The sequence below is a fragment of the Maylandia zebra genome, linkage group LG5 (assembly GCF_041146795.1).
Source record: "Maylandia zebra isolate NMK-2024a linkage group LG5, Mzebra_GT3a, whole genome shotgun sequence".
Taxonomy (NCBI): Eukaryota; Metazoa; Chordata; class Actinopteri; order Cichliformes; family Cichlidae; genus Maylandia; species Maylandia zebra.
This window is the reverse complement of record NC_135171.1, coordinates 40,385,015-40,401,539: the sequence shown is the minus strand read 5'-3', so window position 1 is coordinate 40,401,539 and position 16,525 is coordinate 40,385,015. Positions and strand designations below refer to the sequence as shown.

The 16,525-nt window shown below is 43.2% G+C and overlaps 1 protein-coding gene across 2 annotated transcripts in view; it reads left to right on the top strand.

The window, feature by feature from the left end:
- si:dkey-49n23.1 (semaphorin-3D) overlaps positions 1 to 16,525 on the top strand; it is a 105,106-nt gene that overhangs the window by 34,845 nt on the left and 53,736 nt on the right. For both annotated transcript variants that reach the window (XM_076884372.1, XM_004558998.3), the window contains exon 2: positions 11,707 to 11,943. In XM_076884372.1, coding sequence (XP_076740487.1) covers positions 11,754 to 11,943 — 190 coding nt within the window. In that variant the 5' untranslated portion in view covers positions 11,707 to 11,753. The remainder of the gene's footprint in view (positions 1 to 11,706; positions 11,944 to 16,525) is intronic.

Sequence of the window (16,525 nt, the reverse complement as noted above, 5' to 3'; positions counted from 1 at the left end):
ATCTCTTAAGAGCTATGTGTTTTATTTAAGAGGAAGGATGTAGCCTTGATTTTCTTAAACGTTGAGTTCAGTCTAACAGATTGAATAACAGGCTGCAGGTGTTCAAGTCTCGCCTCTAACAATGCAGTTGAAGAAAGCATAACAATATATGACAAACTTCAAAATTATGGGAGTTGTGTAAGAATCAGGGGGCCCTGTTTCCTTGTCCTCGCTGTCCTTGTGTGGAAGTGACATCAGCTCTTTTCCTCTTCCCAGAAACCCCCAGAGTGAGAGGATATTTCCTACAGGCCTTGAACAGATAGAGGGACACGCAGTGATCATAGAAAGAGAGAAGGGGGGGTAAAAAAGAAGAATTTCCTCTTCCCAGAATTCCTCATCGAGACCAGCTCCGTTCCCACAATGATGTTTGTTTGTCTTGACTCTGAGCTCAGTCATCTTTGTGGAAAAAACAAGCCGTGCACTTGTCTCGGGTGCGGCTCCTGTGGTTTCACCTCAGAAAGGCTCCACTCTGGTTTCACTTTATCTGTGCGAGGTGGTTAATGAACTGTGGAATAAAAGGACTCCACGGTGTCTTTGTGGCGCACCGGACTGTGGCGTGCTGAAAGGAAATTAAAGCTATGGCGATCCCTCAATGTAATTCCAGGCAATCAGACATTATTCAAAATATAAATGTAGCGTGACCCCAAAAGACAAAAGCATGGTGGAAAATACACTCCAGAAACCATGAATGCAACACATAAACACACATTTAGACAGGAAATGCATGCAAAGGAAAGAATCTGGGGTGCCACAGTTCCTTGTTGAAACTAGGCCACATCAGTTACGCACAAGGTCTCCAATGGCTACAGTGCAGTGACACATCAGGTTATGACATCACTGAGGCGTGGCTGTCACCCCAAGCTTGAGCCGTGGGACAGAGGAGTTCACGGGCGACTGAGCGGCTGTCAGGTGCCCACGCTATCGTCGCTCCACCACCGTGCTGACAGGTCTGAGGCGTTAGTGCTGGTTCCAGACTCCGGTCTGGTCTGGACATTGTACCAGAGCTCTTGTGGTTTGATCAGATGCAGCTTTGCAAAGCTAAGGCGTGCTAACATCCTCTTTCAGAGAGGCGTTCCTCTGGCTTCCAGCAAGCCATACTTGTTTCTCTTCTCCTAACTGTACTGTCATGAACATCCGTGGAACATCTGTGGACAGCTCGGGTGGAGTTTTTCACACGACACGCACAGTTATAAGCACTCATTGCTCCAGTTCCACATTAATTAGTTTGTAGTAACTACGTCTGCTTCTCACAGGAAAACAATCCTGAACTAAAAAGCAGACGGTCTCCTTGGAGTCCTTAATGCCGACTGAAAACATGTCTGGACTCCCAAACTGTTCCTAATAAATACCTAAATCAAATATCTGGTTTCCTCTTGGACCTCGCTCTAATCACCAGACTTCTCCCCTCATAACAAAAGTAAGTCCTTCTCCTGCCTTGTTGTTCTGAGCTCAGTGCTGGTTATAAATGACTCGTCTTATTTAAAAGAAAATCTCTAATTTCTCTAATTGGTATTAATGATGGCTAAAGTCACATTTAGCTTTTCCAGCACGATGTAGCAAACCAAAGTTGTGCCTTAGGGATTTTGCAATCTGTTCTCTATGCATCACACAGAGTTCACATGTTCTTGGTTCACATTCAACAAAACATAGCTCTGGAGAAACCCCCCCCCCCCCCCCCCCCCCCCCCCTCCCAGGCTGTGGTGTGTGCAGAGCAGAGTGGCAGCGTGGATGATAAAGATTCAGGGGAACGTCAAGCATCTTCCAGGTGCAGCTAAACAAGTCAGAGCGAGTCTCCTTTTGTTCAGAGCCTTCCAGCGAAAACTTTCACCATCACTCATGTTCTTGACCTCGATTCAAGAATTTTGTTTTCTTTCCTGCTGAGAGTCTGACGTCCGCCAGTCCAGCTCTGAAATCGTGTCTCAGAGCCGTGAAACGGGCCGGAGGACCGACTCCTGTAAACAAAACTCTAAAATCAAATCTCAGAGTGTCTCCCGTGGGCATCTGAAACGGCTCAGTGTGGCCATTCTGAATGCCTCTCACAGCAGACGCACTGAGCCTAAGAGAAATTTGTAAGATGATGAGAATGTGACGAACCTGTGAATGCGCACCTGCAGCACACTCGTATCCAGGGCAGGTCCTGGCTTTCACTGCTGGTTATATTTCTATTACTGCTGCTATAAATTCCATCCAAATAAGCTTTAACGGCTTTGACTCTGAATCAAGAATGCAGCAATAATTTTCTCTTCGCAGAAAAAAACGAGTCTGTCCGATTTATCACGACTTAACAGGCCGTAATGGGGGATCTCTGTGAACCCCGAGTGTTTTAAAGGATGAAAGGATGTGGCTAAATGTGCGATGACTGACGCACGCTCACCCCCCTCTTTTTGTCACATCTGCACTTTTTAATAAATCCTGAACAGCTGCTTCTTCAGCTGGTTTACAGCCACGTGGCGGGAGAACAAACATCAGATATAAAGCAGAAGTTGGGATAAAGACAGCGTGTTCTCCGTGACTTTGTGATGGTGGTTAATCTGCTCAGTGTGGTGCAGACAACTGAAGCAATGAGCCATTTATGTACTGCACAGATATTTTAACATCCACCAAAGGATATCTGTTTTTTTAATCCATGCAGAATGATGCACCCACCTCGCTTTTATTGTGAAGGTTCTGTTTGCTGCTGTTCAGCCCTGGCTCTTCCTGTCTGGTGTTTTCCTATCAGCTGATCTGTTGGCCTGGTTGCTGTTGTGCCCATCTCGATATCGTTCATCTCCCGGAGAGTCTCAGAAACCAGAAGAACGAGCCACAGCGCTGAGAAGCTGGGAATCACGCCACTAACACTTCACCCACGATACGACGTTGTTGTGATTTTTAACATTTTTGCGACATGCAGAGTATTGTAACATGTGTTGGGATTTGTCACCTTTTTCAACTGCAAATTATCTCCTCAAATTTAAACTTTGTCCGTATCTGTTTCATGTGAATGTAGATACGGTCACCACTTCGCTGAGATCTCAAAATGATCCAGAGGAGCATGAATCAAAGTCCTCGGAGCTGTAAAAAGAGGAACAGCAAAGTTAGAGGAACACAGCAGACCTTACAAATGGAGAAGGAAAATACGGCACCATAAATATTAAACATACATTAGAGAATCTTTCACAATAACACGCCTTGTTCAGCATCTGCTTTTGCTTTGTAAATGCTTTTACCTCGGCACAACGTGCCAGTCATGTCTGGCAACGCGAAAGCTTCAATAAAGTAAGTCCAAAGAGTTATGTGCTGTAAAAAACCCAAAAGAATAGAAGAAGAAAAGTTTCCCTTCCTTTTGAAATACCGAGCAATACTCTGAGATTTACTGCCTCCTGATGCTTTTGCTCTTATTATTTCCATCCCTGATAATCGTAGAACACGTTATCGTAAAGTGCCCAGTTACAGTACTTTACTTCCTTTGAATATTGCTTATTACAAATATGCAATGAAAGCACATGGAGATATTTAATATTGTTGCAAATATACTTTTGTGTTTAAAGAGACTTTTGTATTTTTCTCATCTCTTCAAATATAGAAATAATGTAAACAACTTCCCATTTGTAGAAGCCGGCCTATCACAGCTGTAATAACAGGGCTTCTTTACTGTGCCTCTTATTTTTATTGCTAATTACAATTAGACACACAGATCTATGGATTCTATAGGAATAGAATTAAGAGGACGGATGGACGGACGGATGGACGGATGGATGGAGGGTTTCTGTCATGCTTGTGATGAACTCGATCTTGAAGGTGTTGTCGTTTAAAGGGTTTTCACACATTCCACACGTGCTCGTGTATTCGACTCTTGCATAAGCTGCTCATTCGTACTGTCAGCACCCTGCCCGTCTGTGTGACCTCAAACCCGCCGTCAGTAAACCAAGAATGTTGTTATGTTCTGCTCGCTAAGAGAGATAAATAGACGTTGGGCGTGTGTTTCAGCTGTACTGTCAGGTACCAGTGGGTGCCTGCTGGATCGGGGGCCCCGGGGCTGTGCACCTGCTCACTGAGGACTGATGTGAACTCCCCAACACCCACCGAAACACACGAGCTCATAAAACGCAGCTGAAGCTCTGTAGTGTATCTGTGACAACGTTTTCATTTTTGATTTAATCAGCAAATTATTTTGACCAAAACCCAGAAGTGAAGACGACGATAAATGTGTTTAGGTGTCCGACTTCAGGGGCGAGAAATGAAGCAAAGGTTGAAATGTCAACAAGCTGCACTCCTGTTATTCACAGTATCACTAATTAGCAGGCATCAATTTCTCTGAGATGCAACTATTCATTCGATGGGTGCAGCTCACTAACTGAGCTTATTTGCATCAGTTTATCCAAGCGAGTCACACGGACACAGACACCAATCAGAGATCGTCTGGATACCACCAGTCACTGGTTGGTAACCAGTGACATCACGGGCGTTGCCATCTTCTCTCTAGGCTTATGTGACTAAGGGCTAATTGAGCGCTCCACCCTTCTTGTTTAAATATGATCTTATATTTTTTATTTTGGGAGTTTAAAGTTGCAAATGAGGTGATTAGAACGAGGTGACAAAGGCTCCTTCTGTCATATTTTGCTTTATCTTTGTATAGTGGGAAGTTTAGTACACAGGAAACACTTTTCATTCTTTAAGTACATTTTGCTTTCCTGAGCCTGTTTTTGAACCAAAGACTTCTTCTTCTTCTTCTTCTACTGCAGAAGAAGAAGAAGAGTGTGGTCAGGTTGTGGAGCTGCATAAAACATGGGTGAAGGATAAAGATTATTAGATTAGGGATTTGTTGGAAATAAGTCAGCGTTACATGAAAGGGAGACAGACGTGGATTTAAGAAACAAAGATATTGCACTTCTCAGTGTTGAAGTATGAGTGGAGGGATTAGCGGGGAGGTTCAGATGGAAGAAGAGGAGTTATTAAATCATGATGAGGATTAGAGGGTTGGCAGAGAGCTGTTGTAAAGCTGTCACCTTCGCTGGTTGACTTACAACAAGAAATATTAAAGTAAGGGAGAAGACTCGGAGGAGGACGGAGGGAGTAAGAGAAAAGCGATCAGGTGCTAACAGCAGAGAGAGGGAGTTTCAATAAAGAGGGTTAAAGGAGGGAAAAGTAGAGCAGTGAAGAGGAGGATGATGCAGAAAAACTCAAACGTGAAGGTATGAATTAAACGAAACCAGAAAGAGTAGAAGAAGAACAGCGGGAGTCCTCCACCTCTCTGCTGATAAATCATCCCAGCAGTTAAAATGAGATTTTTCAGCTTCCCTCAAGTGGCCAGCCACGTTTTCACCTCACCTCCTGTAAACATAATAAAACGACTTAATCCCCCGACCAGGAGCGAGACACGCTTGCTTCTACTCTGCGGGGAGATGAAGGTCACAGAAAGCATGTGAAGCATTCAGAGGCTCTGATTTTATAAGCAGGTCCAAAGTGTGGACGGTGCCATCGCACCAGGAGCAGCCGAGCCTCCCGTCTCCTCCTGCGGCGTTGCCTAATTCACTTGAAAAAAGAACCAAATACTTAACTTCTTTGAAAATCCAGAGTCTTGGAAGGGTTTTCTGTGAGGTGGCAGTGAAATCATCGCAGTGGTGCCTGCAGGATTTCTCTGCCTGGGCTGCAGGAAGGCCTGCAGACGAATGAACCGAATCAACAAGAACACAAAAATGTTTCTTTTCCTTTGAAGCGCGATGTGTTGGGAACCAACGGGAAGCCCGTTTTAGACATTTTTATCCTCTCATCATTCAAACAAACCTCTCCTTCAACTAACATAGGAAGCTGTGCACAAAGAGTGGATATCTGTGAGCAAAAACAGCCTATTTCAGGAGCTCCGGGTTTGAGGATGTGGGTTACAAGGTTACTGATACACAGTCTGACTCTTTGATATCACTCAGCTTTTCTTCTCTGCATCGTCCTGACCTCCATCAGCTCAACACAAGAAAGCATCGCAGGGTGCTTGTGCATTAAAACCTGCAGTGATTCCTGATGAGGCTGCAAACCGGGATGTGACACAGCTTGTTGTGTTTACTCATTGTTTGGCAGCAACCCCACCATGCAGCAGGAACAGAAAATAAAGATGGATCCAGCTGATAACCATGGGAACGGTTCTCCACAACAATATCGCCCACTTCTACTCTATGGCTGCTTTATGGCTCCGATGCGTGACACTGGGACACAGTTCTTAGACCGTGTGTTTTTGTGTAATCGGTCCAAGAGAACAACCTCCGGGGATGGAAAAGAGCCCACGCTGGTGTGCCAAACGCTGCAGGTCCTCTAATGTTTACTTAAGGTTCCAATAGTGACTCATAGACTCCTGTGTTAATGTCCAATTTTAAAGCAGAGAAACAAACTTCTGTGTTCATAGGTTATGAATTCACTTTGCTAACCAAGCTAATTTATAATAGCTGATAAAGTTAAAATAAGTGTAGCCCAGCCATGCTGGCTATGTCCATATTTTATATATAGTCTTTGACTTGATCCCTGTTTCTTTTAGTGGGTTTTTCCATTCATACAACTGTACTGATTTATTAGTTGCATACTACTCTAAATGCTCTGGGTGGTCAGGTGATGCTAGTACAGCCACAGTGCTAAAGGTTTAACTCAAACTAACAGTTGTCTTTGAACTGAATCTGACCCCCACCCCTCAGAAAAATGCCATAAACATCTGTTTTATTTTTAGAGCCGCCTTCAAAACTTGGCCCTCTTATCTCGCTGGCTTTGCCACATTGTTTGGCTGTGAAAGAGACTGCGTAGTGTGTTTGTTTGTGCGTGTGTTCAGTCTGCGGGACTGAATCACACCGACAGACAGACAGTAGAAACAAATGCTGAGTTTCCTTCAGGGATTTATTTAGAGTCTCGACAACACCCAGGTCTCCTTGGGTACAAACACACGGACGGACGAGCGTCTTCACGTGAGATCTCTGCACTTGATGCTTCACGTTTCTTTGTCTCCGCTGCAGTACAGTTTCTCGAGGCGCTCAGTCACATGTTTGCATGTCAGACGAGCAGAGAGGAAGAGACGCTTTGTCCTCGTCTGTCTCCACGTTGACAGATCTGAAGAGGCCGCTTCCCCGAGTTTCACTCCATCGCATCTGTGTGTGCTTATATTTTACATGTATAATAACCGATGCAGAAAACCGCTCTCTCTGTCTGTTCCCTGGATTTTTAACCCTGGGGTGACAGCTTTACTGTTGTTTACTTGAAATTTCCCACACAGGCACATTTTTAAGTGTGCTCTCATCAGTAGGATGTTTGCACCGTTTTCTGCCTCACTGTGTGAGGATTCGGCTCTGAGAGGAGATTTCCTTCATCTAAAGAAACTTTTAAATGAGCTGTGTTTGTTCTCCGGTGTTTGACTGTCATTACTGTCAAAGTTTCAAACAATAAAAGGAGCCATTACAGCCAATAATCCGTCATCACCAGGAATTACACAGGAATGCTTTTCATTTGAAAAGGTTTTATTTGCAAGTCTACCATTAGGTGGATTAGAGTTGCAGGATATTAAAGGCTGTCATTAAGTCGAGAGTCATTCTCAGCTGCTTTGATGCGTGTAGTTGCATTAAACCTTCAAAACATCGTCTAATTAAGGCATCAGTTTCCCTCGATTGCATCTGTAAGGGAAGCCTTTTATTTTTCAGTGTGGCAGAACTGAGAAGCCAAGCAGAAATTCCTCAGGTTAGAAAAGCTTGTTAGTGCATCCCAGAGTGCATCCAGTATGGAAAAGCTCCTCCTCTGATGATACCAGTGAGCTCTTGAACGTTTTAGTTCTCACGTGCTCAGAGCGCTGCTGCCAAGTCGTGCTGAGGCCGAATTAAAACACGGCCGAGGGAAAAACCTTCAGCTGTCTTTCTTCTGTCAGCAGGCGTCTGTCCAACCTGTTGAGCTCTTTAAAACCAGCTGATGTTATCCAGCCATCCGCTCTGATAGATTATGACAAATTATGGTTTGATAACATGGGCGGGTCCTGTGCTTTACGGGCTGGAATAGTTTAGGTTAGGCTCTGGATAAAGTGGAAGGAATGAAATTAAGTTAGGACTGCTGTTGTTCTCGTTAATTTGTTACTAGACATGCTTCAATAAGCTCGATGAAATCGGGAGATTCTATTGGACTGGACAGCTGTTAACATCGAGTTTTATTGTTGCAGGTCCAAGCAGACACAAAGGAACTGTACAAAAAAGGAAATGTAACTGAAATGAGACGTGAAAAAAGGCCACAGAGAGAGAAAACGAAGATGACCACAAAGAAACAAAGGAAAAAACCACAGAGGAATGCAAAACAACAATGAAGGGCCTTTAAAGGACCACAGGATGCCTGAAAACATCTCCAGACTAGGGCTGCCACGATTTGTCGACTAGTCACGATTACGTCGACTATCAAAATCGTCGACGACTGATTTAATAGTCGACGCGTCGTTTGAAACTTTGTAAGATCACAAAAGACGCAGGAATAAGTGGCAGGATTTAAGAGTGTAATAACGGACTGAAACAGAAGATGGCAGCATTGCATGTACAAGGATGTCAGCTACCGTTAAACCCCGAAGAAGAAGAAGAAGAAGCAGCTGTGTCCCAGAATTCATAGCGCGGCCCAGCGCAGTTTCCAACAATGGCGGCAGCTAGTTAGTTTTAATGTTACTCTTATTCTTCTTTCTGGGTCACAAAATAAACGTTTCACATATTTTCAGGCGAGAATGTAGCTGTGTAAACCTCAAATATCTGCTCAGTTTATCAGGACACCACATATTTTCAAAAGCGCTCCGACGTTTTCGGAGACATCTGTTACCCACTAGCTCGTTAGCGAGCCGGGGGCTAGGCTCACTAGCGCCGTGAGAACACCGGACTCCCCGCAAATCGTTTTCAAACCCACCGCTGTCTTTCGCTACTCAGGTTAAATATATATGAGTCACTTAGATAACTTAAAATGTTATTGTTTGGCTTTTTTTTTTTTTTTAGTATTTTATTTGTTCCTGAGTAAATCAGTTTGTCTGAGATTAAAGTTATAGTTTTTGCACAGCTGAATAAACGTCAAGCAGACAGCTGATTATCAGAAGTGTGAGATGCTCGAGAATTTACTGGTGTCCTGTTATATTTTAGATAGCAAGGAGTTTATTAAACTTCACCGAAACAATCTGCAAATTTCATAAAAATTTAACAAACTATCATCTTGTCTTTACTTTTAGTGAGCACATACCTTAAACACTTAAAGCTGTAAGCTAATGATAGTTATATAAGAGCAGATGCTGCTGGTGCAATAAGCTGTAGTTTTACGTCTAATGGATGATGAGCTGATTAGTCGACTAATCGCAAAAATAATCGGTGACTAGTCGACTATCAAAATAATCGTTTGTGGCAGCCCTACTCCAGACACACTCAGACTACAGGCGGAGAGAACGACCACAAACAGGCTCACAGTGACTAGAAAGACTCAAAATAACGAAACCAACATATCGTTAGCTTCATAGCATAAGTGCCTAAGTCATTTGACTAAGTCAATGACTTAGGCACTTATGCTATGAAGCTAACGATATGTAAAACTACGGAAGACACAATTTATATATTATGGATTGATTTCACTCCTCTGTCCCGTCGTCTGTCCATCGCTGCATCTTATATTTTGCGGAGGACAATCAGATTGAGCAGAGTTACTAACAAGCTGCAGGTACCTGCCTTCCCTCTCTCAGCAGGTACGTCTCTGTTCATCCCTCAAACTAAAGTCTTGAAACCGGCCGTCACCATAATTTATGAACGGCACAAAGTGATAAATGGACCCGGTTCCCTCGTGAGCTACGTTCCCACATTAACCGAGCCGCCGCCTCGCTGTACTTCCTGCGTGCTGGAGAGCTATCCAGGTGTTTGTGATTTGCTAAAGATGAATCCAAAGTGCAGAGGAAGTTTGGGAATATGGGAAATAAAAAAAGAAGACTGGGTTGTTTGTTTTGGAAACGCGATTCGATTTTCGATCTGGACAGTTTGGCTGTTTCTGCAAAAATGTATTTAATTTGAATTTAATTATCTGTGAATATCAGATGGAGCCGCTTTGATGTCTTTATTTCAGGTGACTGAGTCCCAAATAACCAAACTGAAGTAGGTAAACAAACTGTTTCTTTGCTTCTTGTTCGACACACGTGACGCGAACGACGACCTCACGCTCCGACTCGTAACAGTCACGACGTCGGCCGAGCTTTTGAGTCTGTCTGCAAACACGCTGGAAGAGTTTACGTTGTCTTTCAGCATCCGTCTTCACTCAGCAGGCCAAGAAGAACCTGACACGTTATTTATGGTCTGCCTTTGGCTCTCTCTCTGTCTGTCTCTGTTTTTGGAGTGTATGAGCGCTGTTCACGTTTAGGAATGTTTTCTAAATGAGATATGCAGCTAGTGCCGTTTGCCAAGAGAACATCCAGTGTTTTCTTAGATTAAGATGCCAGTAAGCCCCTCTGGATGGATTCTGGGCTCCTCCGATATGAATGTAAACATATTCCAGTAATCGTTTATCTTTATCCTTCACTGTTGACTTAATTTAATGAGATCTGATTGCACAGCTTCTTCTCATAAACTGACACAACTCTTCTTTTCATGAACCGCTTTGTGACACTTCAGTGGCTTTAGAGCAAGTTTGCATCATCAGGTGAAATATTCAGAGGTTTTGGATGATTTGCTATAAAATGAGGCATGACTGATTTAGTACAGCCCGCTGTGAGTAATGTGATGTATTTTGATTTTAAATGGGAATGAACTGTTTAAACAGTGTTTTCCTGTTCATTCTGACCACTCAGAGCGCTTTACAAACCACGTTCCCACAGCGCTATCTTCCATCGTCTTTCAAGCCACCCAGAGAAAACCTGAGCAAGCACAGAAAGAACATGCAAACTGCTCAAAGAAAGACTCATTAATGCACAGATAAGTCCTGCTGCAGGATAACTGCATGCATTACTGCCCACCAGGCTGCTGAGTGTTGGTGCTCTCTGTGCAAAACACTGCCAACGCTGTGGGTACGCTTATTAAAGGACATTAATGCAGCGACCACATCGTGTGCTGCAGAGCCCTGAATAGTCAGATGACATCATCACAGAGAAAACTCTGGTGTTTGTTTAGCCCACATCATTAGCTGCAAGTAGCTCAGAAGTCCTCTAAAGAGGTCACACACCAGCTGGTGCAAAGTCTGAGCTGCGCATCGCCCCCCCCCGTCCTCCTCAGTCATCCTGCAGAAGCTCCAAACTACCGTGAATCGAATAATTAAACTGAGCTCGACTGGAATAACTCAACAGTGAAGCTGCTTTCATCTGGTGTTTAAATAGACTGGCTTCTAGTGCTGCACATAACGTGCTCTCCTCTGCATACGTTTTAATTACCGAGTACTTCATAATGATTAGCAGCCTCTCCAGTTTGCAGACAAACTCCACAGTCCTGCACGGTGACGGTGGTCCTCGTTCTGCTCCTGATACCACCAGCCTGTAGGTTAAACACCGATGCTGTGCGTGCAGCGTGATCTCACGACAAAGCCGAACACAGCAGGTTACATGTAAATGTTTCTGTGAAGGTGGAGCCAGACTGGATTCGTCTGAGGTGCTCTTGGATTATGAGCATTTTAAGCTTCTTGAGCTTCAAAAGCATATCTAACATGACGTGTCATCTCTGTCCTGTTTCTCATTTGTCCTCCTATCAGCTGCCGTCCTGAGTGTGATGTAACCGGTCAGACGGTCCTTCTTCACGATGATGCTGATTTTTGCTGCAGCCCTGCAGGCAGCAGGTGCAGTCAGGACCCGAGAAGCGGCGTCTGTGCACGCGATTTTCATGATGGTGTTTCTCGTCCCTCTGCTGTGGCAGCCTGCAGCATCGAGCGCCGCCCCCGAAGCCAAAACCTGGAGCCAAACAGGACCGCGGCTGCAGCTCTCCCACTCAGGTAAGAATCACGTCGAAACGTGCTGAGAACAAGTGCTGAGAACAAGTGCTGCACTTTTGAAACCTCCAGTGTTTGAGTGTTTGAGGACTTTTCACTGAACAAGTAGACGTAATTATTTTAAAAGTGTCACAAATAGGTAAAAAGATTGGCTCTTAGGGTCTCGGGCCCCTCAGCAGTTTCCCACTTTGCCCAGTTGGTAATCCATCCTTTGGGTACCAGTAAAAAGAAATAGAGCGACAGACCAGTCAGTGAGGATTAGACCAGTCTGAAAGCTGTGGGTGTTTCGTGGGTAAAACCCAACTTTCCAGCTGTTTAATAAACAGAATGAGTGAAACCAAAGAAAATCAAGTGCTAGCTGTGATGTTTGGATGTTAGAACCTCACATCTGCACCACAAACACACCAATGACAGACATTTACATTTTCATGTCCACAGTTTATGTGACTCCTTTGGTCTCTAACTCATACAAACACTTTAGGCCTAATTTGCCAGTTTTGCGGACGATTTAAGCAGCACCATTAATCACGACTGTCACTGGTTGTAGCTTTCCACAGAGCTTTTCAGTAAACACATGAAGACTGAGAGTCAGAAGGCTTTTTAGGATCACAGTTGGCCATCGACTAGATTGTTTCAGGCTTTCTTTGGTGGCCAGTAGCAGAGCTAAGAAACAATATCTTCATAATTGAGTTTAACCTCAGAGGAGGAACTTTTCCATCTGTCATCTTCCTTTTTGTCTTTTACTATTTTCACATGAGAAAACTGTGACTGTTTCGTATCGTTGTTGGGTCGCTGCCTATCAGTTAACGTCCCCACTTGTACAGTCGAGACTTGATTAAGGTGCTGGTGAAAGTGGATGTTGGATTATTTCCTGGCTTTTGTGATGTGTGATGGTAGAACGGTCTGTCTGTATCCGGCTAACGCTTTTCAGCAGTAAAGTCATAATCTCTGGGGGCTTATTGCAGTCTGGAGAGAACTTTATAACTCTGTCAGTGAAGTAATGTCTATAATACACAAAGTGATCCGGGGACTTGTGTCGCTGTAAAAATGTCCCCCACGTACAGCAAAGTCACATTTTCCTTTACTTTCCCAGAGTTTTAAAGGACACTGATCTGCGACGCCCTGATTAATGTCGATAACAAATGCTTTTTGTCTTCAGTAAAATATTTTATGAGTGCAGTGAGCAGAATTAAAGTGGGAGACTCTGTTATGAGCTAACGGTGGCCGTAAAACACTCCTGATTGGAGTCAGCACCTGCAGGTCGCTGTCATCACCCACATTCAGACTTCGTACTGCAGCGTTTAGAAGATGCAGATTTTGACTTTTTTTCTTAAAGCTGGAGGTTAATCCTCAGCTTCACTGTTGTAGACATTAAACTGTGATAATCCTCCATCGGACACAGGTCGTTTTATCTCCTCTCCCGTTAGCCTGTCTTTAAACCGGGCCCTGGATTATTGTTGGATTATAGGCTGGTTTAAAGATTTCGTTTCCCAGATAGCGAGCTTTTACTTTTCCTCGGCAGAATTATGAAACACCAAACAAATACTCCATTGGTTTTGAATATTTTGCGGATCTGTGATGATCTTTTTCTTTGTTTTCATCATATGTGACACCAAATGGACGCTTCCAGTTTTTGGATGTCAGATGAACCAACAACCTGTTGGGCGTGATTGACAGCTCAGAATAATCCTTCTGTATCATACACTTTGTTTCATTACCTGAAATGAGCAGCTTTAGCTCCTCCCACCTTTTCCTGATTGGCTGCCCCTCACCACAGAACATTTTGCTATGCCAGCCCTGCACTGATAATGCTCTCTGACTCACTTTAGCGTCACGTCTGATATTTTCTGTGTTGTTTTCTATTCAGATTGTTTACAGATACTTTGTTTTATTTCATGTTCTTTTATTGTATTTTACGTTATTCCGATTGTTTCCCCGTGGGCCCCTCAGGTAGTGAGGTTACAGCTCGGTGTGTGCTGTAGCAGGTGGGCTGCAGGGATACATTTTCCATTTTAACGCTGAGCGTCGCTGTGACGGTGAACGGAGCTCCAAAAGGTGATGAATGTGCAGTTTGTGGTTTGTTTTGAGTTGTTTGGCTGTCTGACCAACGTGAGCTTTTGTTAGCACGAGTTTGTGATTCCTTTGAGATTACGGTCAGTTTTCACAACCAAGAAAGACCCAAAAAATGTAAACAAAGTACAGATCCTAAAACAAAGTGCGGTTGTTTTTAAGTCTGGTTGGGGCCGTCATCAGATGACTCGTGGTGTCTCGGCATGCTTTGCCAGGCCTGGACTGCAGCTTCACTTCCTAAAAAAAAGTCCATGTCCACTTTCCTCACTGTGCTATTTCAAATCCAGTCTGCTATCCGGTCGTTAAGTGATGACGTGACGAATCCTACGCAGACTACTAAAGTAGTCTGCGTTTAATATGGCTTTTGTGTTGTTAACATGTTTAATGTTTTGTATTTTCTTCTATTTAATCTCAAAAAGCTCCTAAAACAGTCAGTGATCCTTGTTGACCTCCCTCGGCTTTTATTACCGCTAATCATTTATTTAAGCTCAGTTTTTAAAACCTTAGGATGTAACTACAGCCCAGCCCATGCAGCAGTATATGAATGACTAACCTCGTATTGTGGATGGATTACTGAATTTCCCAGAGGAACCCACCCGAGGGATTAATAAAATTTTATCTTATCTTATCTTATCTTATCTTATCTTATCTTATCTTATCTCAGTTGTTCTCCTGGCTGAAGTTTGGTCCTTTTACAGCATCCTGCCATGCGATTACATTTGTTCCTGACCACCGAGAACACTCACGTTAACTTTTATCGAGTGGAAAAAAGTTAGCTTGTTTATATTATGCTAACATAGCTGTGTCGCTAGCGGTCACGTAGCACATCATCATATACCAGCTAGCCCAACTTCAGTAACCCTACAAACGTCACTGCTGTTTAGTTTTCTGTCTTCATTTATGTTGGAAGTGATAACAGAGCTGTACGTTTTAATTTGTTTCCAAAACCCCGCAGTCAGGACATGCTATATTGTATTTAGATAGAAGCTAGCGAGCTAACTCCCTGCTAACTTCTAACTCCGTTAAATGTCATAAATTCCGTTTTCATGGATGCCTGGATGTTAAACTCAATTGTTACACCTGGTAGAGCAGAACGCTGATTGTTTTATTAAAGATGAAAGACTTTAGACAGTTTTTCAACTCTCAGTAATGCCATAGTGATCGTTTATATATATATATGGACCTGGAGTTCAGGCCCAGACACGGCTAGTGACGTCAGACTTAACGACCGGATACAAAATATTACAAAGCCTTTTTGACTGTGCACATTTTTGTTCTGATGTTCTGAGTGCAGGAAAAACAGCGGTTTATGTGACAAAGATTCATCTTAAAGAGATAATTTGACACGTAAATTGAAAATAAAAATGTGCTCCACTGTAGGAGCACAACACTTAAATCACCAGTGAAGTCATCTATCCAGCTCCAATCACACTAACACACTTTTCTCCCCCTGAATGCTTGCTTCCTCCTTGGCAACCAGCAACACCAGTAAAGCCAACAACTGCTTCCTATCCAGCGGTAATTAGTTCAGGGCGGCTGGTCTCATTGTGCTGCAGTTAGCGAGTGTTTGTCTGCTGAATGAATGAGTGAAGACATGGAAGACTGGAATTAGTGAAGCAGTGACTGTGCTGTTTGTAACAATCGAGTGATTGTGCTGAAGTGAGAGGGGAGGGTTTCGGAATAATCACCGAGGACCTGACGGGACTATCGAAGTCAGAGACATTTGAATACACTCAGTGAATGTCAGCGAGACAAAGGGAGGGAAAAGGAAAGACCTGAAAGTTATTTTGATGGATTAAAGATAAAAACAGAAGCACATAATACCTCAGTGGAAACTGCAGCTCTTACATGGAGACACTTATTCTGTATTATTGTCGGGTCTTACTGTACAGCACTGTTGTTGTGATTTGGTGCTATATGAATACAATTTAACCTATTGAACTGAAGTTATTTTGGCTGAAATTTTCTGGTAATAAATGATAAATAAAGAACTAATTTCCTGTTAAGGCATGTTTATTAATAATTAATAATAGTTAATTAATCAAAATTATTTATGTCATCAATTTATGATTTCTATACAAACAGTGACCTCTGGGCCTAAAACATGAAGCTAGCACTAAAGTGTTGAAGCTGCAGTTCCTCTAGTGTCCACTTGAGGCTCCACCAGTGAGCCAGTCCCCATAGACCAGCGGTCCCCAGCCTTTTTTGCACCACGGACTGGTTTATGTCCGACAAGATTTTCATGGACCTGCCTTTAAGGGGTTGTGGATAAATATAAGAAAATAAAACCAGTACTGGTACCAAAAGAAGATGTATTCATAATACACAGGAAAAGACTCAAGGAAACAGAGTTAACGATAAAAACGATTTAAAAAAATAGCGATAACAACCCTGAAAACCATCAATTTCACACCCCAGCCTCAAATCTGGTACCGAACGTCTCGGGGTTGAAGACTGTAGAGCAGAAATGAACATGTTTATAGTCTGTTTTAAGTATAACTTAGAATTGTTAGGG